Consider the following 27,701-nt stretch of genomic DNA (forward strand, 5'->3'; position numbering starts at 1 on the left):
AGTTCTTTCAGCTATAAGTTATAGAAACATTACCTGGGCTAATTAAAAAGGATTTTATTACAAGGAAATTTTGCTCCATTGAGTCTAAGGGCATTACTGTGGCAGGGCTTTTTGTTATCACTGGAATAAAGGACCTGGTTGTCTCTTGTTGATGGATTTTTTTTTTTTTTTTTGGCCACACCCACTGCATATGGAAGTTCCTGGGCCTGGGATGGATGTGGCTCAGGAGCTACAGCAGTGACAATGCTAAATCCTTAACCACTAGGCCACCACGGAACTCCAGTGGGTCTATTTTTCTTTAAGTCTGTATCATCATGGCTTAGATCACATGATGATGAAATGGCTGTTCACAAATTCTGAGCCTTTCAGCATCAGCCACCCAGAGACTGAGGTGCTCAGTTGGTCCAGCTCAGAATTCCCAGGAGAAGGGCGAGATTGGCCCACTTTGGATCAGTAGCCTGCCCTGCTGTACCTCACCAGAGGCATGGCCAGGGAGATGGAGTCAGTGCAAAGACAGGCAGTGTCTATAGGAACTATGTGCATTCACGGAGGGGCAGGTGGCCAGAAAGAACGGGAGTGGATGCTAGAGAGAGTGAAAGGCGTTCTCAGCCACTGTCAGTAAACCAGGCTTCAGTGTACAGTAATTGAGGATATGTTGAAGAAAGAGTAATAGAGCTTGAAGAATTCTGGATAAGGACTATTAAATGACCTGAGACAAAGAATTATAAAAAATTCTGACTGATTTTTTAGTATATAGGTTTGAGACCCAAGAGGGAAATGGCCTGAAATTCTTAAAATCATAAAAGATAAATCATTGACTTATTTCTTGAATTATTTGAATGAAAGGATAGGTTTTTAAAATGGACACTTGCTTAGTGTAGAAAATTATATACAAAATTATATATCAAATAGCAGTTAGTTAACTGATATAAGAACTTTGCAAACATAGGGTTTATTAGAAATTTACGGGTTACAGCTATATGTTGGAGACACAGGAAATGAGAGGGTGGACTTGACCTTCTAAAGTCACGGGGGGAATTATTTCCCCATCAAACATTAGCGATGATGATAATTAAAATGTACTTAGTACTGCATTTACTTAGTACTTAGTGCTATGTATCCAGTACTACATTAGGCGTATTTTTATCTTTTATTTCATTTAACTTCCTCTGGACCATGGGTGCTCACTGTGTGTTTACCTGGATTTTCTAAGATGTTTTTCAGCAGGATTCTTAACGCTTTGCTTTCCCTTTCAGAGATGTGGTACTGGATCTTCCTCTGGGCTCTCTTCTCCTCTCTGTTTGTCCATGGTGCTGCGGGAGTGTTGATGTTTGTGATGCTGCAGAGGCACAGGCAGGGGAGAGTCATCTCTGTCATTGCCGTCAGCATTGGGTTTCTAGCTTCTGTGACCGGAGCCATGATCACTAGTAAGTTGATTTTGTTTTCTCTAAGGATGTAATTTTATATGCACTCACAGTTTTGGTAACTTTACTCTTATTGTAAGCGTAACAACGTCATGTTTCACAGAGAATAGTTTTCAGCACTAACCATGCTTCATCTCTCCTTTATTTACTGAACAGATCATTTTTTATTTTTATCATTTATTTATTGAACAGATCGGTTTTGTACTTCTGCTATATTAATACACATGCAGCGTTTGGGGGAAATAGAAAAACTGAAAAGTTGGCAAGGGCAGAGTAGTTCATGGGAGAATTTATCTTATGGTAGATGTAGTTACTGTTTTGAAGGAACTCGCTGTGGAGAGAGGTAAGTATACAAATATGGCAGTGATAACTGTCATTAAAAAAAGTGAAAATATAGCCCTTAGGTCCTTGATGTCATCTGCCTGTGACTACAAAATAAAAGTGCATTTCATTCTTTTTTAAAAAATATCTTATAGATAATTTGCCTTCTTTAAAGCCAGGAAAATGGAATAAATTCTAATTTTGACATACTTATAATATTTTAAGGTCTTAGTCATTATTATTTCACATAATCTTAATTTTTAATCATTTAAATTTTAGGACAGATTTATTTATAGTTTCAGAATAATTGGAGATTTAGAAGTGGCAATTAATATGTTTTTCCCCTCTTAAATTCTGTGTATATGTATTCCTTTTCAGATTCCTTCCCATTATAGATTATCACAAGATATTGAATATAGTTATCTTTGCTATACAGTAGGTCCTTGCTGTTTATCTGTTTTCCATATAGTAGTGTGTTATCTGTTAATCCCAAATTCCAGGAGTTCCTGTTATGGTGCAGTGGTAACAGGAAAATGCGGGTTTGATCCCTGGCCTTGCTCAGTGGGTTAAGGCTCAGATCCTGAGTTGCTCCGGCTGCGTTGGGTAGGCCGGCAGCTGCAGCTCCAGTTAGACCCCTGGCCTGAGAACTTCCATGTGCTGCAGGTGTGGCCATAAAAAAAGAAAAAAAATTCCTGATTTGTCCTCCCTTTCCTCTTTGGTAACCATGTTTGTTTTCTGTGTTTGCCTGTGAATCTGTTCCTGTTTTTGTAAATAAGTTCATTTGTATAAATTTTTTTAGTTTCTACATATGAGTGATATTATATGGTATTTGTCTTTGTCTGACTTCACATAGTATGATAATCTCTAATTCCATCAATGTTGCTTAAAATGGCATTTCATTCTTTCGATGTGTGAATAGCATTCCATTATGTGTGTGTATCCTACTGCAAATAGCGCTGCTGCAAACGTTGAGGTGCATGTATCTTTTCGAATGAGAGATACATGCCCAGGAATGGGATTTCTGGGTCATACAGTAACTCTGTTTTTTAGATTTGAAGGAGCCTCCATACTGTTCTCCATAGTGGCTGCACCAATTTACTTTCCCACCAGCAGGGTAGGAGGGTTCCCTTTTGCCACACCCTCTTCAGCATTTGCTATTTATAGACTTTTTGATGATGGCCATTCTGATTGGTGTGAGGGTGATACATCATGGTAGTTTTGTTTTGCATTTCTCTAATAATTAGTGATGTTGAGCATCTTTTCATGTGCTTGTTGGCCATCCGTATGTCATCTTTGGAGAAATTTTATATTTCAGTCTTCTGCCCATTTTTTGATTGGGTTGTTTGTTTTTTCGATACTGAGCTATATGAGCTATTTGTGAATTTTGGAAATAAATCCCTTGTCAGTGGCATCTTTTGCAAATGTTTTCTCTCATTCTGTAGGTTGTCTTTTCATTTTGTTCATGGTTTCCTTTGCTGTTCAAAAGCTTTTAAGTTTAACTAGGTACCATTTGTTTATTTTTGCTTTTGTTTCTATTACTGTAGGAGATGGCGCCAAAAAAAATATTGTTGCAGTTTATGTCAAAGTGTCCTGCCTGTGTTGTCCTCTAGGAGTTTTATAGTATCCAGTGTTATATTTAGGTCTTTAGTCCATTTTGAGGTTTTTTGTTTTTGTTTTTAATTTATCTTTTGTCTTTTTAGGGCTGAACCTGCGGCATATGGAAGTTCCCAGGCTAGGGGTTGAAATGGAGCTGTAGCGCTGGCCTACCCACAGCCACAGCAATGTGAGATCCGAGCCATGTCTGCGACCTATACCACAGCTCATGGCAACACCGGATCCTTAACCCACTGAGCGAGGCCAGGGATAGAACCTGCGTCCTCATGGATGCTAGGCAGATTCATTTCTGCTGAGTCACAATGGAAACTCCTGAGTTTATTTTTGTATATGGTGTAAGAGAAGGTTCTAATTCCATTCTTTACGTGTATCTGTCCAGTTTTCCCAACAGCAATTATTGAAGGGACTGTCTTTTCTCCATTGTGTAGTCTTGCCTCCTTTGTCATAGATTAATTGACAATAAGAGTGCACTTCCTTCTTAAACATAAATTATTATTACATGAATCTCCCCCGGCCTACTAGAAATCAGCCACTTTCCGGTGTCCTCTAGCTGTTGCTAAGTTTTCCTGCCTCATGTGTGTCCTCCAGTCCACTCCCCCAGCCTTCTCTTCTCACCACTGTACTTAGGCCCCAGCTCCAGCCATGGGTTCTGCTGTGCTAGTTGAGCCAGAACTTAGATGCATTCTGCTGAGCCTGGAGGGGCCTCAGCTGCTTCCCTCCTGTGGTTTAGCTCGACACTGGCTGCTTCTCTCTGTAGCCATCGGTCCAGTCACTGCTGGTGAACAGTAGAGCTTCTGTTGCTGTTCACTGCAGCCTGCTTCCGTAAGGTTAGGGCAGCTCACTGCCACCCCTGGATCTGTTTCACAACTTTGGGCTAATGCCTCTTCCTCTCTAAGCTGGTTCTTAGCCCCGAGATGAGATGAGAGGAAGTCCGTTTCTTCTCCAGTACAAAGGCCTCCCTCCCATTGTGTCCCACAGTCAGCTTTTTCCAGAGTGAGCAACACGTCCTGCTGCCATGAGAGGAAAGCCCTGTCCCCATGTCTCTGCATGTGTCCTGTGGCAGTAAGACAGTCGGAGTAGTTGTGGGAAATAGTAGTCCTTTTCTCATCCTTTCTTGATTTACTGTGTGGAATTTGTGTGTCACCTTGTGTTAGGTTTTTGTTGTTGCTTCTGCTGCTGCATTCAAACGATGACTTTCTCATATGGTACCTCATTTATTTTGCCATAGGTAGGGTTTCAAACAAGCAATCAGGTTTAGCTGATACACCTGATGTGCAGAGTGGGGTAGTAGGAGATTCAGCTGGAAAGAGAATAGAGCCAGATCCTCAAGGATCTTGGAAAGCCAGCCAGGGTTCGGACTTTCCACTACAGGCCATGGAAAACAAGCAGATATTTTTTGAATGGGGTTGGCAAGGGGCAAAGCAGTTTGATAGGAAAATTTGTCTTATAGCTGAATGTGGAATATATGTGAAGAAAGAACCAGGAGAAAACTGTGAAAGAGCAGAGACCTTGTCTTTCATCCCTGCTGTATCTCCAACAATAAAACAGTACCTGGAACATAGCAGATACTCAGGAAGTACTGGTTAGATGGATGGATGTAGTGAAGGAGGAAGGGCAGAGGAAAGAAAAAAGAAAGGAGGGAGGAAAAGGGAAACGAAGAGGAGTTGAGGCATTAGCTGTAATCTGAATGTGAGGCTTGATCTGCATGAGACTAGTGGCAGTGGGGAGGAAAAGGAGCTGGTGTTCAGACCACGGCAAAGGGGGAAAAAATCCAAGTTCGTAGTTACTCACTGTGGTGGCATACAAAGAGACATGAAAGGGACTGCTCATGTTTTTGATGTGGGCCACTGCTGTAATTGTGGAACCGTGAACAGAGGAGGAAGGAAGAAGGAACAGCTTGTACAGAAGTCAAAAGTAGTATGTTGGGAGTTCCCGTCGTGGCGCAGTGGTTAACGAATCCGACTAGGAACCATGAGGTTGCGGGTTCGGTCCCTGCCCCTGCTCAGTGGGTTAACGATCTGGCGTTGCCGTGAGCTGTGGTGTAGGTTGCAGACGCGGCTCGGATCCCGCGTTGCTGTGGCTCTGGCGTAGGCCGGTGGCTACAGCTCGGATTCAACCCCTAGCCTGGGAACCTCCATATGCCGCGGGAGCGGCCCAAGAAATAGCAACAACAACAACAAAAGACAAAAAAAAAAAAAAAAAAAAAAGTAGTATGTGTATTATATGTGTGTTTATTGGTGTAAATTATGGCAAAACTTCACAGAGAGCATGATTCTCCTTCCATTATCTCTAATGATGTGCCTGTATAATCTGCCTTCAATTCAGTCAGGAATAAAATAAGCTAATGATTTTAAAACTGCAGGGTTATATTTAAAGATTCTTACAAATATGTCTGATACAATTTCAAGTAAAAATTTGTATCTAGGTTAACAAAAAAACATATCAACATCTTCTGGCTAATTTTCTGACCTGTAGATACTCGACTAAAGAAAACTAACCGGAGTTCCTGTTGTGGCGCAGTGGTTAACAAATCCGACTAGGAACCATGGGGTTGCGGGTTCGATCCCTGGCCTTGCTCAGTGGGTTAAGGATCTGGTGCTGCCGTGAGCTGTGGTGTAGGTTGCAGACGTGGCTTGCATCCCGCGTTGCTGTGGCTGTGGCGTAGGCCGGTGGCTACGGCTCCAATTAGACCCCTAGCCTGGGAATCTCCATATGCCGCGGGAGCGGCCCCAGAAAAGGCAAAAAGACAAAAATAAATAAATAACCAATGTGAATATGTAGCTGCATTTATTTTCTTAATGCATTTTGTGAGCTAGCATGATCATAGCTGTATATTCAGCTCAGCAAATGATGGCTGACTGAATATGTATAATATCCATTATATTTTACTGCCTTTTAGATTTTTATTTCTAAAATAGAGTGATTTTTCATTTTAGTTAGTACTGATAGTACTGATGCTTTACCTCCTGGCGTTGGTTTTTCTGTATAATGCCATCGCTTGGTGTTGTACTGCTGTCCAATTTTAGCAATTCTAAAGAGGTAATGTGACATCTCTTTGTTCGTTTAATTTGCATTTCTCTGATTACTGAAGAATTTGAGCATCTCTTTCTATTCTTACTACATATATATATTTGCTTTGTAGGGCCGTACCCGAGGCATATGGAAGTTCCCAGGCTAGGAGTCAAATCAGAGCTACAGCTGCCAGCCTACACCACAGCTCACGGCAACACGGGATCCTTAACCCACTGAGCGAGGCCAGGGATCGAACCTGCGTCCTCATGGATACTAGTAGGGTTTGTTAACTGCTGAGCCACGAAGGGAACTCCCTCTTATTGTATATTTCGATTTCTTTTTTCTGCAAACTGCTTCTTTAAATTTTCTGCTTTTCTTTTGGGGTTCTTGTTCCATTTTATTGTTACCTATTTCTTAGCGATACTGATTTCTTGTTGGTTTTGAACTTTGGAAATAACTTCTCTTTTATCAGTACCTTAATCCATGATATTATTTATTGAACAGAAATCTTTATTCATGTAATCATCTTAAGGAGATTTTTTTTTGCCTGTGGTTTGTAATTTAGAGTTTTATTTAAGAAGTTCTCCCCCACACCAAGGTCAAAAGATATTTTGATATATTTTCTCTTGTTAATTGTATAGTTTTACCTTTATATTAAGGTCTCTAATTTATCTAAAGCAGGACTGACCAAACAGTTTCTTAAAAGGCCAGATAGTAACTACTTTAAATGTTGCATGCCAGATGTCTCTGTTACAGCTATTCAGGCCTGCCATTAAGACATAAACGCAGCCATGGACATAGGTAAATGAATAGGCATGGCTTTTTCCAATAAAACTTTATTTACAAAAACAGATGTCTAACATTCAGGTCATAATTTACCTTCTAGTCTAAAGTCTGTCTTTGTATTTGAAATTAGATAGGATTCCAGGTATATTTTTTTCCTCCCATAGAGCAGGGCAGTTTATGCCACACCATTCGCTAAAAAAACCATCCATTGATTCATCTTTTTTGTGTACTATGTTCTTAAGGTACATTCTTTTTTTTTTTTTTTTGTCTTTTGTCTTTCTAGGGCTGCACTGGCAGCACGTGGAAGTACCCAGGCTGGGGGGCGAATCGGAGCTGCAGCTGTTGGCCTACACCACAGCTACACCAACACAGGATCTGAGCTGCATCTGCGACCTACACCACAGCTCACAGCAACACCAGATCCTTAATCCACTGAGCAAGGCTAGGGATCGAACCCGCGTCCTCATGGATGCTAGTCTGGTTCACCAACCACTGAGCCACAACGGGAACTCCCCTAAGGTATATTCTTAAGGTATGTTCTTATCTCTGAACTCTGTTCTGATTTGTTAGTCTTTTTATCTATTCTTGCATAAATGCCTCACTTTTTGCCTTTATTGTTTTGTAGTATTTCTTAACCTCTAGTAAGCAAGATCCCTCTCATTTGTTTTCTTTCTCAAAGTTAACATAACCATTTGTGGACTTTTACTTTTTCATGTAAATTTTAAAATACATCTACTGAGTTTCTCAAAAAGTATGATTATGATTTTTGTGGGGATCTGACTGAATGTAGAGGTTAATTTAGGAAGATTGTCATACTAAACTATTCCACTTAAGAACATGTATCTCCATTTGTTGAGATTATCTTCTATGTCTTCTGGTAGAGTTTAAGAATGTTTTTCTCAATAGAAGGATTGTATATTTGATTAAGTTAATTCCTAAATTATTATGTTATAGTTGTTGTATATGGTACCTTTTTTGTTTACATTATTAGTTTTATTGGTATGGAAAAATGCTGTTTTTAATTTTTTTTCCTTTTTATGGTCGCACCTGCAGCATGTGAAGAGTTCCTGCACTAGGCATCAAATCAGAGCTGCAACTGCGGCCTATGCCACAGCCACAACACTGGATCTGAGCCACATCTGCAACCTATACTGCATCTTGTGGCAACCCTGGATCCTTAACCCACTGAACAAGTCAGAGATCAAATCCACATCCTCACGAGACAACATTCGGTCGTTGACCTTCTGAGCCACAACAGGAACTCCTGCTGTTAAGGTTTAAGTTGGGTTTATGAAAGATTAATAACAAAGCAAGAAACTGGTTTTCTGGAAGGATAATAAGGTAAATAGATTGCTGCCTTAACTCTAGAATAGTTAAAACAGAAAAGTGAAATATGATACAAAACAGAAGAAATAACTACAGATTCAATAATAAAGGTAGAATAAAGAATTATGAAAATAAGAGTTTTGGAGTTTGTACTGTGGCGCAGTGGGTTAAGAATCCAACTGCAATGGCTTGAGTCGCTGTGGAGGTTCAGATTCGAACCCTGGCCAGCACAGTGGGTTAAAAGGGTCCAGCACTGCTGCAGCTATGGAATAGGGTGCAGCTGCAGTTCAGTTTCAATTCTTGGCCTGGGAACTTCCATAGGCTGCAGGTGTGGCCATAAAAATAACAGTTCTGTAAAACAGTTGTATATTCCTAAATATCAATTGTCAAAATTGGCAAAAAGAGGAAATAGAAAATATGAATAATGTAGTATTTTTAAACAATTGAAATTTTGAAGCTCCCTCCTCCCAAAAAGAAGTTCAGACTCAAATGAGGTTTACAGATTTTCAAGAAGTAGTTCCGCTTTTATCCAAATTACTGCAGACAGTAGAAAGATTAAAAGCTGTGTACAGCGTATTTGCTGGCCCACAGTAATGCTGTTGCTAAGAAGATGAAGACTACAGAAGAACGGAAAAGTATAGGTTCATTTACCTTAAGAATGTTATCCTAGGAATGCAAAGATAGTTCATTATCAGAAATGGCTATGGCTGCATGTCAATAAAACATTATTTATGGACACTAAATAAGCAGTGTCCATAAATAAGGTGTTCTCATCATGACTCAGCAGTTAACGAGCCAAACTAGTATCCATGAGTTAGATCCCTGGTCTGGCTCCTTGGGTTAAGGATCCGGCATTGCTGTGAGCTGTGGTGTAGGTCACAGACATGGCTCGGATATCACTTTGCTTTGGCTGTGGTATAGGCTGGCCGATATAGCTCTGATTTGATCCCTTGCCTGGGAACCCCCATATGCCATGAGTGTGGCCCCCAAAAGACAAAAAATATTTGAATTTCATATAATTTTTTTGGCTGCACCTGCAGCATGTGGAAGTTCCCGGGCTGGGGATCGAACATGCACCACAGCAGTGATCCAGGCTGCTGCAGTGACACTATAACCCAAACCCACAAGGGAATTCCCTCATATAATTTTCATGGAATATTATTTTTTTTGAATTTTTAAAAAACCATTTAAAAATGTAAAAACCATTCTTAGCTTGGATGTTGTGGGGGTTCAGATTGGCCCTGTGGGTCATAATGGGCTGATCCCTGATCTAACTACACAAACCGAGAATCAACACTGTTAGAACTCAGTCTGCCTTAACCTTTATACTTGCCCTCTCTCAGGAATATGGAGGGCGAGCAAATCACTTTTTCTTCGTACAGCTCTCTGTGGGCACTTATGTTGCTGTGTATTGACATCTTCCGTACACTGGTGACTCCTCTCCTAGTTACTCTTGTCCTTGCAAGTTTAAATCTGTTACTCTCCTGCCACTCCGGTCAGCAGAGGGGCTCTCTCCACTTCGTTGGCTGTGCGAGTGTCTCCCACACCTTAATACTGGGGGGACCTTTCCTTCGTTCTGACTGAGACCTTCCGTCATTGTTCATAGCGGCAGCTCCAAACGAGTGTTATTTATTCCAAGCGCCTATTATACTTCTGCCCTCTTCACTCTTGCATATCATAGCCTTCTATTCCCCCAAGAAAATAAGGACCCAGTATTTATACTCTTTCAATGGGCTATGGCTCAGCAAAATACACCTTAATGAGAATGAAAACTAAAGCACACACTGGGGAAGATATTTGTTAGCTTATAGAAAAGTAAAAACATTAATATCCAAACTGTATTTTAAAAAATCCTATGAGTCCAATAAGAAAATGGCTATCCAGTAGACAAAGGGACAAAAAATTTGACAAGCATTTCACAGAAGTAGAAACCCTAATGGCCACATGTGAAGCATATGTGAGGAAAAGCTCAATGACATTAAAAATCAGGGAAATGCAAACTAATTACAGAGATAACATCTCTTACCCACCAGATTGACAAAAGAATCCACTTTTTTGTCCACACCCATGGCATGTGGTAGTTCCTGGACCAGGGACTGAACCCATGTCATAGTAGTGACCCAAGCCACTGCAGTGACAATGCCAGATCCTTAACCTGCTGCACCATAAGAGAACGCCAAAAGAAGTTTTTTAAAGATATCAGCTGCTTCTGAGTAAATGGAGTAACTGGAATATAAATTGGTACAATTTCTTTGGAAAAAAGTGGCATTACCTAGTAAAGTTGAAAATGTATATAACATTCAGCTTTTACTCACGTAAACTCTTGTTTGGGGGTGTGCCAGGGATCGTGTGACAAGGACATTCACAGAAGCAGGTTTGTCACCGTTTAGGAGTGGAAACGAATGTCATCCACGGCAGACTAGCTAAGTAAGTTGTGGTTTATTCACACTTGGAATTCTATACAACAGTGGAAATGTATGAATTATAGTTGTACACAACATGAATAATTTTTAGACATAATAGCCAAAAATTCCAAAAAACTTACCATATCAATTTATATAAAAATAATTTATTTAAAAATAAGTATTTTAGGATACAGGCAGGTGGTAAAGCTGAAGAAAAGCAAAGGAATGATAAAAAGCAAATTCAGGAGGGAATGGGACATGATTGGGGAGGGTCCCTGGGAACCTCAAATTAAATAGGAATGTTGTTTTCATTTGGATGATGGTACCTGGGAATTGGTTGTTATTTTTATGATCTACATATATTTCAATACTCCATCATACCCGCTCAGTATTTAATAGCAGTATTTCCAAAATCACTTACCAGACACACAAAATTGTTTTCTTTCAGATCTTTGAGATGGAGTTCCACGGAACAGTCTTTTCTGACTAGTGCTTCTGGGCTGCGAGGTGGTGCAGTGCAGTGGGCACTGCTTTGATCTGCTTCTTGTGGAGGGAAGGTGTCACTTACAGACTGGTTCTTGATCATCCACTGGAAGACTGTAGTTAGTTTTGTTTTCTGTATAACACTATAAGGTCTCCCTTGATTGTGGAAACTCCAGAGTTTTACAGTGGTTTTCCTTTCTTTTTTATTCACTTTTCTTCCCTCATCATTATAGGCTTGAAGATTTTATCCTATGTTTCTTGAAAGATTTTGAAGAAAAATAGCTTATTTAGTGGTTTTGTTAGGTTTTCTTCAGACAGTTCAGCCTTCCAAAGTGAAATCCATTTTATTTATTTATTTAATTTATTTATTTATAACATCTAGTATTTTAACCCATCTGAAACTTACTTTGAGGAATTGTGTGAAGTAGGGACCTAAATTTATTTCTTCCAAATGGCTACCAGTTGTCCACACCACTTACTGAATGGTGAACCACTGATTGGCGATAACCTTTACCATTTACTACTGCCATGACTGCTAACCAAAATTTGGAGTACTTAAACTTAGATCAGACACTATTTAAAGTACTTTCCAAGTATTACCTCTTAATCTTCATACCCACCCATTTTACAGTGGAGGGAATAAAGCACAGAGAGGTTAAGTGACTGCTCAGAGTAACACAGCTACTAATTAGTACTCCAAAAGCCATGCTCTTAACCTTTTATAATTTGTTTGAATTAACAAATTTGGTACTTCCCAGGCAGCCTGAGCTTAGATTTTTCACTTGTGGGATCATTTTCAAAGCTTACTGTTGGAGAAATAGAGGCCAGTTTGTCATTTTTTAAATTGAAAATAGTCATGGAAATGTAGGGTAAATCCAAAGTAAAAACAGTATTTCTTAGGTTTAACATAATTTCTGATAACAGGAGTTCCCATCGTGGCTCAGTGGTTAACACATCTGACTAGGAACCACAAGGTTGCGGGTTCAATCCCTGGCCTTGCTCGGTTCAATCCCTGGCCTTGCTCAGTGGGTTAAGGATCTGGCGTTGCCATGAGCTGTGGTGTAAGTCGCAGATGTGGCTCGGATCCCGCTTCGCTTTGGCTCTGGTACAGGCTGGTGGCTACAGCTCTGATTCCACCCCTAGCCTGGGAACCTCCATATGCCACGAGTACGGCCCTAGAAAAGACAAAAGACAAAAAACCCCAAACAAACATAATTTCTGATAACAAAGGCTATGATCTTCAAAAAATTGGAGAACATTATCCAGTTCTAAAATTTGAGGATATGACCAATTATCCCCAAAGCTGAGGGATTGTAATACCGAATGATTCATTTTTATGAACATTTTTTGGTGTCAGGCAAGCAGGATATGCTGTAAATATGTATTTTTCAGTTGACTATAAAGCCTGTTGCCAGTTTTGTGGGTAAATGTGGTATGGTAGAGGGTAACTTTTACCAACCACATGGAAAGTCATAGAAAATTGTAAAACGAGAATAATGGGTGACGTACCGTGTTTGGCTGAGATGGCAGGAGACCCTGAGTTACAGCCGCGCCGCGTGTCCCAGCACGAGCGCCCGTGTGACCTGCCCGCCCTCTTTCCGTGCAGGCGCAGCGGTGGCCGGCATTTACCGAGTGGCCGGGAAGAACATGGCCCCCTTGGAAGCGCTGGTGTGGGGCGTTGGACAGACCGTACTGACATTAATCATCTCCTTTTCAAGGATCCTCGCCACACTCTGAGGTTTCTGTGGGACTGTCTTACTTCACTTAAGGAAACAAATGTACAGATTCTCTGAAAACAGCATTGTCAACAAGTGGGAATGAAATTGTGCAAGAATGTGGAAAGAGCAGGTCGAAACCTGAGGCCTTGCGCTGCGTGGGAAGACTGCCCTCTGGTGTTCCAGTGATTGCACTACCGCACTGCACCTTACGTGCCTCCGTCCCAGGCCAGGCGCATCACACCCGTGAAGCTACAAGCAAAAGCACCTTGTTCAGCTGCCAATCAGGTTAACATTGGTGTTGACTCATCGTTGTGCACAGTGTTGTGTTAAGTTACAGGGACATTTTGAAGAATTGATATATGTGCCAAACTCTTCTTTTTTTTTTTTAACATTGATCATGTGAAATTTGCAAGTGTAAATGTAGACGAGTGCTGTGAACACATTTGACATGAATCCAGGTGATATCGTGAGATTTCTGTTTTGTGATGCTAAATCCCGTATGAGTGCTGAATACTGAATCAGTGTGAGACAAAGTATTTGATTTTTAATGTTGAATGTTTCTGGGATTTAGGGCTTTCATATAAATTAGGCATTATTATTATTTAATTTACTTGGAAAATAATACTTAATGGAAAAACTGCTAAACTCTTTTAAGGACTCAAAGTAGATCTGTAGGGAGCATCCTTCTCACTCACTTAAATAACAGTTTTAATAGTTTCCCTCAAACATTCTATTGACATGAACTAAAAACCTTTATGGGTCACACACATTGGTTGTAGTTTGTGTGTCATAAAAATATAATTTGAAATTTTTCTTATAAATTTTGTGAGAAAAGAAGTATGAAATGCATGTTGCATTCTTGACCCTTCTGAAGAAAGTTTTTGCCATGTATCTCATGGAGAAAACATCTTTATAACTAGTATCTCAGTGGGATTATATTACTTGTTGCATATATCTTGATTTTTGACAAAACATAAGCAGTCTTTCATTCTGGAGTATTAACTATATTTAAAGAGTGGCCTAAATTAGGCTGTGAAAACAAGAAGCCTCATTTGTAGATAAGTAGCAAGTAAGTCATATAGGAAGAGTAATAAACTGTCTTACTTTGAGTATGTGGTAACATCATAATTTCTCTAAGTAAAAGGGGAATGTAGTAAATAATTTTAAAATGTGGCAATTAATTTCAGCATATCAGTACAGTATTAGACATATATTTGAGTGATTCATTTCACTTGTCAGCTTTTGATTTATGCAGTTATTTAAGTTTACTAGAATCTGTGATGACATTTTATTAGAATGAAAAAGTCCTTAGCATTTTCAGAGGTTTTAGCAAAATGCAGTTGTTTTTAAGAGTGCAAGAAGCAAGGGAAACACAGAACCTAGTTGAATTTGTCTCTTACTGAGCTTTCTTTTTTAAATACCAGATACAGTTATATATATATATGCCAGCTCAAAGGAAGAGCCAACTGCAGAAAATGTGAAGTTAAGGACAATCCACAAAATAACTTGCATGCTCCACCTAACCTCACTGTTTTATGATCTAATTTGGTAAAAACTGAGTTTCTCTTTGGTCCCATTCAGATTTAGACCTTTGTTACCTACAGTACCTTTTCTTCACCAAAAAGCAGAATATATCAAAACCTCAGTGATGAAGAGTTGGAGGTATTTCACTAGTATGGAAGCCAGCTGGGTGGGGCTGGCGGGTGAGGTGGGCTTGGAAATTTTTTTTTTCCAAAAAGTCAAGAAGCAACTATGTATTCTTAGAGATTTTTGAAGTAAACCTTAAAATTGATTCTTTTAAAATTATGTACAAGCCTGGAATTATTTTCATGTGTTTTTTATATTCGGGATGTTTTCCTAAATTAAATTTAGGCATAAATCTTCCAAGTCAATTCGATTTTTCCTTTTGTTAGACCTGAATCATGTTCTTCCTTTACTTTGGTTATTTTGTCAGTAAAGGGTTCGTTTTCTTTAGGAGAAATTACCAATACCATGTTGAAATTTTTTCAGAGCTACGAAATGGATATTTAACACATGGTTATTGAAAGTTATCACGATAAAGTAACATGGAACACGTGGTTCAAAATTTGAAATTAGCCAGAAAATATCTTGGACACGTTAAGTGTAGGGCTGCATGGACCAAAGAGATTTAAACTCCTGCTTTCACTCTGGAATGGAAATCTAAGGAGGTGGATCAGTTTGAGGACTGTCCTGCAATTCTCTCATTATCAGGTTGCTTTATGTATGAAGTGTGTGTGTGTGTGTGTCCGTGTGTGCCGTTTGTGCTTTTAACTTTGGAGGGAATTTTTGGTTTCTTTGCTGTTTTTAGTTATTTCCATTGGAATTTTGTGCAACTGTTACTTTTCTGATGTTTTGAAATGCAGTTGAATAGTGTGAATTGATGAAATGTCTTAAAAGCTGTTTCTGTGATGATATTTTAAAACAGTGGTTTTCCTATAGAGACAAGAAATTGTAATGATATATATCTACACACATATATATCATTATATACATATATATAAAGCTGCTATATATGAATACAGTCTAATTGGAAAGCTTTTGTTCAATGAACACATTTATGTTGTAGTGGAGAATTTGATGTATTTGCTCAGTTGAATGATCTTTTAAAGAGGTTTGAGGAAGCTTGAGATTTTTAAATTTGGGAAAATTTTTCTTGGTTTAGTAGTACTAGACATCCTTATCTGTGATATGACAAAGGCCCTTATTGGTGTTTTGGGTTTGTTAAACCTTCTTATAATTTGTATGTGATTTAGAATTAAATTTTCTTTGTGATAAATGCAAGAGGGAAGGGGAGAATCCTCTGCAGTTTACACTTAATTATTTTAAAAAATGCTTAATAAAATATCACTGACAATGAAATCAGTTCCCCAAAGAAGAGACTCTTGTGTGTACAAACTAATTATTATTAATTAGTTAACACAAACTGGTTAGAAATGTCCATAGATCAGAGTTAGTCAGGGGGCCTCATCTAAGCTACAAGTAATGTTTAAAACTTTTAAATGAAGAAGATGCAAATAAGCTGCCCCATGGACAATTCCACCGGTTGCCTAGAATGAGGAAAGACCTAAATAGTGGCCATATTCAGTGCTCGCAAGTTAATTATTTTTACTTTAGATCTTAGTGTTTACTAAACAGTGTTATAGTTTGTAACCCAATATACTTCCTTAGTATTTGCAACCTACATTTCCACTGCCCCCCAAACGTGAGTGTTTTGTTTGTATTTTAAGTGAGAAATAAAGAAATGAGCTGCCCTGTGTATCATATATTTGTGATGTAAGGAACAGGAATAATTTTAAATGTTTTGGAAAAGGTCTCACAATAACCTCTAATTTAGACGAGGAGAGTGGGGCTTGCCATGTCAGTGTTCCCAAGCTGGCACTTACATGTCATCTCATTTGATTCTGTAAACATTTTTGATGGATCTATTATGTTCAAATGCGGTACCTGGTATTTTCTATAGTAATTACAAGGATGGCCAATATGGGATTCCTGCCCTTGAGTCCACCAAGAGCTACTGAGATGACTTAAATCCTAAAAGAGTTAGGAGAACATTTTGCTTCTAGCTGAGAGTTTGTCTTGTTTCTCCCCCCACCCTAATCTGGTTTTTCTCAGTTTTTTCACCAAATGGAATTTTAGTAACAGATATCATCGCTGTGATATAGTGAAGAGAATACCAGTGACATGGATTTCAATCCAGCCCTTCTCACTTAGGAATGGCAGTGTAGTCAGAACTCCACATTAGCAGTTCACATTCAGGTATTCAGCCAACTTTGGATTGAAATATTCAGAAAGCAAGTTCCAAAAGGCAAAATGTGAATTTGCCCCATGCAGGCAGCTATTCACATAGCATTTACATTGTATTTACAGTATTTACATAGCATTTACATTATATAGACTATTAAGAGATGATTTAAAGTATGTGGGAGGACATATGTAGGTTACATGCAAATAGGACACCTTTTCTATAAGGGCCTTGAGCATCCTCGAACTTTGATATCTGCTAGGATCCTGGGATCAATCGCCTGTGGATACTAAGAGATGACTAAATAGTTAACAGTAAATAATAGTCATTATAATTTAAAAAAAAAACCCTGCACTTTGCAATACCAGTTGAATACATCATTTTGTAAAATTCATCTCTTTTCTTCCATTTCCACGTTTTCCCTACATATATTTTAAGAAGGAATTCTCTTACAATGTTGCTTCTATAACCTCCTCTCTACCTCTTTATTTTTTTAATCAACAGTTATTTATCTAAAGGCACTTCTGGGAATTAGTTGTGATGGAAGCGGCCAGGGCAAGTGAGATTCAGTGGCAGGTTGTTTACCTCTCCTTAAAGTTGGAAAAGGGAGAAGCAGCCAGGATTTGCCCGTTATCTTATCCTGCTTGCTTCTTTTGGATTCATTCGGCCAACAGGCATTGAATCTGCACTCCTCAACGTATCATCCTTGCTTTAGGGATGGAGAAGCGTCTCCTCCCTCTGTCCGCCTCTGTTCCACCGCCCAGTCTTCCGCTTCACGGTATAGCGCCACTTCTGTGGGAGAACAGAGTTGGGCTGCAGTGTCCACCACGTCCTTCCCTCCATGGACCAAATGTGCTGCGTAAGCCCTACTTGTTGTCTGCTTGTTTTTAACTTAGAAATACTTTCATTTTTAATTTATGCCCATTTTTAATTCAAGAAGTAACAAATGCTAAAGTACTTTCTGAAATATTCTCAAACTACACGTTTCTCTCAGAAAGTCGTAGAATTCTTCAAAGAGTTGCTTTCTATTTTTCAAGATGTGAAGAATGTGGAAAGTTTCTGAAGAAATTCTGGTGACCTAGATTGCAGAAAAGCTTGGCAACATTTGGGTAGCTGGGTAAATGGTTATTTCTTTTAATAATGGGGGGTGAGAATCTCAGTGGTAAAAATTGACTAGTAATTTCCCTTATTGTGCTGTCCTTTTGGTAACATATTAGAGTGGAGAACCCTACAGGACATTATTTGATTTAAAAATGATAAAAAAAATTTCAAACACATAGCTTTTAATTGCAGAGGGAAGGTTAAAGACAGGAAGAAACGTTGGAGGGTAACACACACAAATACAGACACACTTGATGAAGCACCCTGCGTTATGCGGACACAATTTCCCTTCTGTTAAAACTGTGAACTACACTGTGTGAGTAGGTTTACTGCATGTTTACAGAATGCGGTGTCTTCCTTCTGTGTGAGACTAAACTGTACCACAAAGCATTCTGAAACAGTATTACATTTTTGTGCATTTAGTGGTAGGTTTGCCCTTCTCACTTAGGGATCTCCACTGTACATCGGTGTAGGCAATGTAATGCTTTTGAGGAGGTTGCCCAAGTTACCTAAAAACATATCTGTGGGTTTGTTTAGAGGAAGTAATGCTTTATAAAGTATTTTCAGTAAATGTGAACATGTACCAGTTACTATGTTATTAGATTAGTGGAAACACCCAAATTTCTGAGTGCACTGAGCTATGAACTGTCACTGTTTCCTCCCCGGAGTTCAGCGGACTCGTTTTCACATTCTTTACATTCATGGCACATGTGGTGAACTTACGTAATAACCTTTTCCTGATTTTGAGAAGTAATTTAGCAGTTTCTTAAAAATATTCTTCCCCTTTCCATACAGATGTCGTATGGTATAGGTGAAACAGATGTACAGTTTGTTGATAGAATCAGAAGTGCTGGTTTAGAAGAGAATGTTTTAACACCTTATGGCTACACAGTCACAATCTTGCTGAAAATTAAATACTCTAAGTAAGTCAGGGGAGCATGGACCCCCTACGTGTTTGTTTTAGATTATATCTGTCCTTCACTTGGGTGGTGACATACCTCTCCACTCAGTGGTGACATGACCGACCCCTTTTGCGGACTGTATTTAGATATGTAACTGAAGCTGGAAAGCAGTGTAACATACATACATAGAGGAACTATAATGCATAATCTCCATAGATGTAATACTTTTTCTCCTAAACATATTATATATTGGTAATTTCTAAAAATCATCACTTTTTTCAGAGCCCTATATAAATGAATGACAACCTGATAGTACTATTGATGGTGAAAGTTTCCCTTGTTTTTAAATTAAAGTATTTCTGTATCATCACAAAGTGTCTTTGGGAAAGAACATTTTAAAGTTTTCTCCACTGAAGGCAAAATAGAGGCACTGGTTTGAATAGTAGTAAAAAATGATTAACTTTTAATACTGGATGAGTTGATAGTCTGATTATTGACACTTTCTTAGTATTCATAATATCAGATTAATTTATGATGGAGGAATTTTTTGAAGTTCTGGCCCTCTCCCAAACACACACATGCACACACAGGCTCTGCACATTTAGATGAACAATTATAAAATTACACAATATTTTTCATTTTAGTCATATAACTTGGTAAAATTCATAGGATTCTACCATAAAGTACTAACTCCTGACTCCAGTCATTCTAGAGCAAGGGGATCAACTTTATCTTCAAGTTACTCAACTAAAATGTTTGTATGTAAATAACATAGCAAAAATATAGTTTGCCTGATATGTATTAAAAATTCACTTTCAAATTATGTTAACTCTCAGACCACTGATGAATCATTTAGTAAATAAACTACATTGCAGTTTTCCTAAACTAAATGATGCCTTAGTGCCTTGGAAGTTAAGATACTTTTGCAAAGTGTATTTAGCAAGATTCAGGCTTGGTATACTGTTGCTGGGAATTCAGAGCTGGAGCGTAATTGAACTAGCTCCCTGTGGTTTATAAAAACCAGTTATTTCACCATTGACTATTACAGATGACAACTGCTTTCATGATGTGGTATTTGTCGATTTTTTTTTTTCCAAGTAAGTTTGAAATGAGAGAAAATGTAGTCAAGAAATTAAATGTATGATTTTACAATTTGGCTTTGTTGTGAACTAGAGATTCTAGCGTGAACAGTGTGAGCTTTGTATTGTAACACAAGTGCAGACACTTCGTGTAACTTTTAGGAACATGTTTACCATCAGGGAATTTCTCTCTCTCTCTCTCTTTTTTTTTTTTTTACTCTAGAAATACTTAAAGTACTGTGAAGTTTAAAGACAGAAGAAACATAGGAGGGATAACGCACAAAAACAAAGGCGTTTGTGATGAATATCCTACATTACGTGAACACAATTCTCCCCCTTCTGTTAAGACTATAAACTACACTGTATGAGTATGTGTACTGCATGTTTACATAATACAGTTTAATTTTGAAGGGTTATTTTAAAAGTATGTTTATTTATAATACCTAACAAGCTGTAAATATTGTATACTATTGATTTTTAATTTTATATAAGCAATTTTTTAATTTCCAATTCATGTACAAATCTCATTGTGTATATAGCATAATTTCCTGGAGAACATAAATTTTGCAGTGGATTTTAATTATTTTAATTGTGGTAAGCATCAGGTTAGCCTTAGAAATGTTGATTTTTATTTTATTTTTCACTACTCATTTTCTTCAAAGGGCAGCAATAAACATATGCAAGTTATTTTTGACTATAGAAAGTTGGTCTGCAAAGATAAGATCTGGGTTCCAACTCATTGCTTTAAAGAAAAGATGCACAACTAACATCATCCACTGTCTAATCCCAGGGCCATTTCTGAGGTCCATGTGTGTCTCTCCTCTTTGTAACATACAGGGTGAACTCTTTACTGATACAAACAGGACAACTGTTAAAAGTGAATCCAGCACTTAAATGTCATTACACAGAATTTATTGGATTAAAAATTTGTAATATACAGTATTTTAATAACGTTTCTGTATTCTATTTCATGCACTTATATATAAATAAACCTGTCTTTAAAAGCTTTATGTAGTGTTTGATTCTTGACAACGTATTTTTCAACTCATTCACTATAGATGCAAGTGTTTCCTCATAACCCTTTTGTCAGGTTTTCTGGGCCAGTTTTAACATCAGGATCAGGGAGTTCCCATTGTGGCGCAGCGGAAACAAGTATGACTAGTGTCCATGAGGACTCAGGTTCGATCCCTGGCCTCACTCAGTGGGTCAGGGATCCGGTATTTCCATGAGCTGTGGTGTAGGCCTGCAGCTGTAGCTCTGATTCAACCCCTAGCCTCAGAACCTCCATATGCTGGAGGTGCAGCCCTAAAAGCAAAACAAACAAACAAACAAACAAACCCATCAGAATCAGGAGGTAGCACTGTAAAGGTTAGCAAGAAGTCTAAAAGACAAAGTTGACCTAATTTATAGTTTTACGGAAGACCAGTACGAGACACATAAGCACCTGCTTCAAAGAGATACTGTTTCAAAGAGCATACTATCACTTTTATTACTAAATGACTTCTATTTATTGAGTGCTTAGTATCTGTTAACTTCATAGATATTCTTTAACAATTGTGGTATCCTTTCAAACTAAAGGGATATACTAAGGATTATAAAGGTAATCCCTCACTTTACAAATGAAGCATCTGAGGATCAGAGAAGGTGAGGAACGAGGTCACCCAGCTAATAATGCTGAGCTGGGGTTTGCTTACTCTGTTACCTGTGTTTTTCCCTCACTGTGCTATGTTGGATTCTACAAAATATTCTGGGAGCTCTTATCTGTAATGAGACATGATCTCATCATTGGCAAAAGACCAGATGGCATTGCAGGGATCTGAAAAATTATCAGTTTAGGATTTGCATTGCCAAATGTATGTTTAGGATTTGAATTTTTGTTAGGAACCTCTAAGGGATGGAACTAGGTACCCAGCTAGACTCCATTATTCTCCTGAATCTGAGAAGAGATTGGGGCCAACAGAAACAGAAACTGTAATTGTTACAAACCTTGCCGGAATAAAAACTTGCTTAATTTTAAAAATAGTGCAAGGAATGTGGAAGTAAACATTTTTTTTTCAGATATACTGACATATTCCATGTAATTACTACGCGGAAATGTATTTTCTTCTAGATAACTTCTTCATTCAACATAAGAATTATAAAATTAAATATATTTCCTTCCTGACCATGAGTCTTAAAAAGTTCTTGAACAAAATATAAATCTTGAGATTAAAAAGAAATGTTCTGTTTGGCTTTTGTTCTCCTTGGCTCTTGAAGTAATATTTTTATAATATTTTTGTAACAGGTAAGCTGTCTTTGGCTATTTTAATAATCACTGAGCACTGAAAGAAAGCACTGAATTTCAGATTTATTGTCACCTATTTAGAACAAGACCATAAGAAAAGGTAATCTAGGAGTAAGATGTTCAGTCATACTGAGCTTTTTGATGGAGAATGAATTCCTGTTGAGGAAGAACATCTCAGACTTAGCAAATAGATACTTGCGTCATCTATGTTTTGAAATTGAACCCTTGTTAATTCATAAAATCATAAGTCTTGGGATACAAAGAGAAAAGGAATCAGGGCCTATGCCAGATCTTTGAGAAGCAGAATTGGGGTACACGTCCAGCTTTTAATGGAATCTGAACAGAGGAGTCTATCCCATTTTACCTTTCTTGTTTATCTGCTTTTAATTTTCCATTATTCATTGTTACCAGACATTTTTCTTTTGGCCACTTTTATGAATATTCTTCACGTTCAGAGTTCTGGGGACTGATTTGCAAAATGGAATTGCATTAGGTGATTTTCTTGCAAAGTGAGAGTTTCATCACTAGATGGCGTAGTGGTTCTATTTTATTTTCCCCTTGCTTTTGTCTTGGTCATTCTTATCTGTGAACCAACCCTGATTAAACCAGTCAGTACTTCTGGACCCAGTTCCATAGGATACATAAAATGTTAATTTTTTTTCTGATTAAAAATTACGCATTAGCAAATTAAATACAAGAAAAATCAAGAATTTCCATGTTAACACTTTTGCGAAGAATGTTAAGATACAAGGTTCAGGGATTATTTACAAATGATATTTTTGGCAAGCCGTTAATCTGGACCTTGATTTATGCATTTGTCATAAATTTGTGTTCAAATTGAATGCACAATGGTCTTTAACCACCTGTCCTTTAGTGGTTTTTAGTTGCATAGTGTGTCGACTTGTTGGGATAAAAGGAATACACAGTCGGTCTTGTTCCTGAGACTTAGTCATACATTCCTGTTCTGCCACTTAGGATTTTAACTTGGTCAAGTTATTTTACTCTGCAATCTTCAGTTTTCTTTTCTCATCAGTAAATGAGGATAACATCTCATGCTGCAGTGGGTGCTCCGCAAATACCCGTCCCATTGGCTTCTTCCTCTGGTGAATCACATGCACATCGAAGGATGATGTTGTTCTAGACGTGGCAGGAGTTCTGATAGTCAGTTCAGATACCTCTAGTCCAAAGTCTCTTTCTATAAAGAAGCAGGGATTTTTTTAGAGAGGATATGTTTCCGTTTTAAACTGTCCCACTGAACTGTGTGCTGCTTTGGCAGCAAAGTCGGCTGAGGGAATTTTTCAGAAACATACCTCAGTGGAAAAGAGTCTTGTTAGAAAACAGAGTAGATAAACTTGCTCAGCTAGCAAATTCCTCGCATTCTCTAAAGCCAATATGTACAAGATGAGGAAGCCAAAGCAGCCAACAAAATTTCCCTTGAAAGACGGCTGTGACTCGCCCGTCAGCTGTGCACATAGTCAGCATCCACCTCACATCCTGTTGCATGTGGGCTCCTCGGCTTTGTTGATTGTTCTGCAGACAGAGCTTCTGGTTCAAACACTGAGAAGTGTTGGTCTCTTCAGCTCCACAGTGTCTGGACCAGAAGCGATGTCTCAGGACTCAGCATGGTCTGGAGAGGCCAAGGAGACAGACATGCACTCTGGGTCTTAAAGAAATCAGGACTGAATTTAGGAGACCAGAGAAGGGACCAAACAGATTTCCATAAAATGACACCTCTCCTGCCCCCTTCACTTATTTTTTTTTTTTAATTTTTTTTGTGGGAATCGGTACCAGGGGGTGACTCCAGGATATGAAATAGGAAAACACTTGTGTTAACTTTGATGTGGAAAATAGGAGAAGGTGCAGAAATTCGAGGGAACGATGACTTTGCGAGATTTGAGCCTTTCGAAAGCCCTGTGCCTGTGTCTGAGTGGGAAGGTGTCAGACCTGGGTCAGCTCCTCTGGTTCTGACCCTTGTGCACAGGAGATCTCATATTAGACTTCATCTCTCCATGACAACTTCTCTTGCAATACATGGAAATAGATTAACTTCTTCTGTCTTCTCTTAAATGCAGGTTGAAACTTTCAATGGGACAACATCAGTGAGGGTGTGTTATTCTTGACCTTTTTTTAGACCGGGGACCAGTTTGGCACTTTGAACTTGACATCTGCTATATCTATTATAGTTTTAAGCTTTAGTCCATCCTTAGATTTCTTATTTGAAGCTTGCTAAACTTGGAAACTTTTGCAAGGTGACTGAGAAGGGATAAAATTTCAAATCTAAAGTATAACTTGTGTTTTTAAACAAATATTTGGAGGAACTGTATAAAGTCTGTATTATTGACAAGATAATCCTTTTAACAATGTTTGTATTCAACTTTCACTCTCAAGCCATTTACACATCTATAATCTCATTTTATCCTCACAATTTGTTTTTATTTGGAGGAAAGGTAAAAATGCTTGGAGAAAAAAAAAAAAAAAAAGCCATTTATAGGTCTCCCATGAGACCTGGGCAGATCTTCAGACAAATGCTAATAATAAGAGCAGACCTCAAGTGGCCCTGGCAGCCTAGTTGTGTGGCCTCATGTAAATCCTTAGAGGCCTGACAAGATCCCTGTGGAAACTGATCACTTCCTGGGTAACCCACGACTGGCTCATTCTCCTGCTACAATGCTTTGGCTTGAAACTTTTTAAGAAAGGATGTAGAAAGGCCCAAATGTGTTCACTCAAAATCTTACCAGGGCGTTAAACATTTTTTCTTCTATCAGAAATATCTTACTTGCCTTCCTGAACTGGATCGATGAGGAAAATAGAGGACTTTCCTTTGTGGCTCAGCGGAAATGAATCTGACTAGTATTCATGAGAATGCAGATTTGACCCCTGGCCTCACTTAGTGGGCTAAGGATCTGGCATTGCTGTGGTGTAGGCCAGCGGCTACAGCTCTGATTTCATCTCTAGCCTGGGAACCTCCCTATGCCTCGGATGCAGCCCTAAAAAGATGGAAAGAAAAAAAAAAAAAAAAAAAGAAGGAAAATAGAAGAAAAAATCTTCCTTGTGAATCTTCAGTAATAAGAGTTACCAGCCAGTGTTGACAGAATGCACTTATCAGTAGAGGTGCCATCATATTTAACTGTTTTCCAAGATTTTGCTTAACTAAGCTGGTTATTTCTTTTGTAAATAAAACAGCATGATTTTCAGAGACTCTTGTGTCACCTTAACTGGTTTCTGCACACCCCCAATTATCTGGGCAGGACAAGTTCCCAAGTCAAAGCAAAACATTTAAGTCTTCCTGGATGTCCTGAATCCAAAACAGACTGAAAGAAAAAAGTGTAATGTTAGTATCACTGGAATGGGAAGCTGTGATTTACATCTGTAGGCTGGGGCCTGCACTATGTCAGTAGCAGGTTTGTTGGCTGTGATGGAAAAAATGAACGGCATATGCTGATTAACCTCAGAATCAGGATCAAGTAGAAACACATCCACACATGACATCAGGAATCCGTTTGTGATATCTGAAACTGTACTGGGGAAACTATTAAAAGCTTGAACAGAAATTTGGATTACAATGGTGCCCACAAATAAAGACCACTGTGTCAACCCCTCCATTGGAGGGGACAAGAGGCAGAGACAATAAACTGGCAGGTAATGCCGAAAGAATTTTTGCCTGATGCTGAAATGTGTACCACTTTGCCAATACCTCTTTATATTTTAAAGCATTTCTTTCTCAAACGGATATAAACTTTGTCTTTACTCGCCATCTCCAGAAGGGGGCAGAGGTGGTCAAGGGTCAAAGGATTGCTTTAGGCAGAGTAGATGGAGAATTAAGAGGGATCAAGTAGGTAAGATTTTTTCAAAGAACAGTCCCCAAAGTTAACAAAATAAACCCTTCCAATAGGTTCTGTCACTAAAGCTGTCACTTTTCCTATTAGCTAAAATGAAGACAATCAAGCTAAAAATTAATTTGTTTTTCTTCTATATCCATTCAGTATCTTTACTATTGGAAAATATCAGTTGTCAACTTGATAAATATATCAAATCATTTGGTGAGGTTCCAGTTTTATATGTACACCTCAAAAGATTCTACAGTTGTCTTGGCTGTTACTAATCTAGTCTGGGCACGTCCTTGTGTCCAGAGCTACCAATAACCCTGGCTTTTTACACAGTGACAAATTTAAAGTCCGATCTCTCTAACATTCCCCAGGCTTATCACTTTTAAAGCAGCAATGAAACATGGGTCAGACTAAAGTAAGTCACATGTATTAAGTGTGTTGGGAGAGGCTCTCGAGAAAAAGAATTCACTGGCAGGGTAAGTTTTACCAAACTTACCTTCTATATTCTTGTCTTACAAGATTCACAACTCACAAAAGCATACCAAAGACTTTGAAAAGCTTTGAGTTAGGAAACAAAGCCTACTCTCTAAAAAATGTGTATTGCCATAAGAGAAATCTCACTAGCTGATTCTTGCAGCTTTCTGAAAAGTTATTTCCAAGCATATTTTAAAACAATTCTATCTATTGGAGCTCCTTCCCATAGTGACTCAGTGGAAATTAATCTGACCAGCATCCATGAGGACACAGGTTCGATCCCTGGCCTTGCTCAGTGGGTTAAGGATTCAGTGTTGCCATGAGCTGTGGTGTAGCTCGCAAATGCAGCTCGGATGGATCCTGCATTGCTGTGGCTGTGGTGTAGGCTGGCAGCTGCGGTTCCAATTCAACCCTTAGCCTGGGAACCTCCATATGCTGTGGGTGCGGCCCTAAAAAGACAAAAAGACAAAAAAAAAAAAAAAAAAAAAAAAAGAAAAGAAAAAAATTCTACCTGGTGACCCCGCCCCAAAGATCTCTGGCTCAACCACATTCAATCTGAAGCACGGTTTTGTTATCTAAGTTTTAACCTGAGTTTTGTTTTGTTTTTTCTTTTTTATAGCCACACCTGTGGCATGTGGAAATTCCCAGGTCAGGGGTTAAATAGGATCTGCAGCTGCAGGCCTACACCACCAGATGGGAGCTGCAGCTGTGACCTATGCTGCAGCTTGTGGCAATGCCAGATCCTTAACCCACTGGGCAAGGCCAAGGATTGAACCCACATCCTCACAGAGATAATGATGGGTCCTTAACCCACTGGGCTACAACGGGGACTCCTTACCTGAGTGTTTAATCCCAATTTCCCAGTGTTACTCCTTCCTGGCCTCCAATGTCCGCTGACTTTCTGGTTCCTCATCCTTTGCTTGTCCTCTGGACTCTAGTACCATCCCAGCCCTAGGAAGTCATGCTTGACAGGTCTGTGCCAGGAGTTTCCTAACTTACATCCATCTCAGGCTTCCTGGGCCCAGGCTCCCTGAATGGCATGTGCTATTATTTATGGGCTAAGCTGAAGTGAGTCACAGTCAATGGGACCCTTACATAAAAATCCAAGGTTGCATTTGGCAAATGTCCAGTGAAAGGTGCAGGCTACATGTCACAGCATTTCAGCAAAGGAAGAGACCCCCA

The 27,701-nt window shown here is 38.8% G+C and overlaps 1 protein-coding gene, 2 long non-coding RNA genes and 1 other non-coding gene across 8 annotated transcripts in view; 2 read left to right on the plus strand and 2 right to left on the minus strand.

The window, feature by feature from the left end:
* The window catches only part of TMEM170B (transmembrane protein 170B), a 38,517-nt gene extending 17,575 nt beyond the window's left edge, over nucleotides 1-20,942 (plus strand). Inside the window, exons 2-4 of one of the 5 annotated variants that reach the window (XR_002346304.2) lie at nucleotides 1,257-1,427; nucleotides 10,826-10,910; nucleotides 11,337-15,982. Coding sequence is in view for 3 of the 5 variants with exons in the window: in XM_003482132.5 (XP_003482180.2) it covers nucleotides 1,257-1,427; nucleotides 12,978-13,108 (302 nt within the window). In the remaining 2 variants the exon portion in view is untranslated. Of the gene's footprint in view, nucleotides 1-1,256; nucleotides 1,428-8,210; nucleotides 8,562-10,825; nucleotides 10,911-11,336 lie in introns of those variants that run through there. The other 4 variants (XR_002346303.2, XM_003482132.5, XM_021100188.2 and 1 more) reach the window with 4 other exon arrangements.
* Nucleotides 1-27,701, plus strand: part of LOC146401174 (uncharacterized) — a 1,049,691-nt gene that overhangs the window by 317,032 nt on the left and 704,958 nt on the right. The window lies entirely within an intron of this gene.
* On the minus strand, nucleotides 22,584-27,440 carry LOC146401179 (uncharacterized). The gene is made up of 2 exons (XR_014809628.1): nucleotides 27,358-27,440; nucleotides 22,584-25,529 (listed from the first exon to the last, which is right to left on the minus strand). It is a non-coding gene; the product is annotated as an uncharacterized LOC146401179 (long non-coding RNA).
* On the minus strand, nucleotides 23,760-23,819 carry MIR7136 (microRNA mir-7136). Its single transcript, NR_128452.1, has one exon. It is a non-coding gene; the product is annotated as a microRNA mir-7136 (primary transcript).

Source organism: Sus scrofa, chromosome 7, assembly GCF_054392235.1.
Source record: "Sus scrofa isolate SSC_HxYL_T2T_F1_AM1 chromosome 7, Sscrofa_HxYL_maternal_Yorkshire_Landrace_v2.0, whole genome shotgun sequence".
Taxonomy (NCBI): Eukaryota; Metazoa; Chordata; class Mammalia; order Artiodactyla; family Suidae; genus Sus; species Sus scrofa.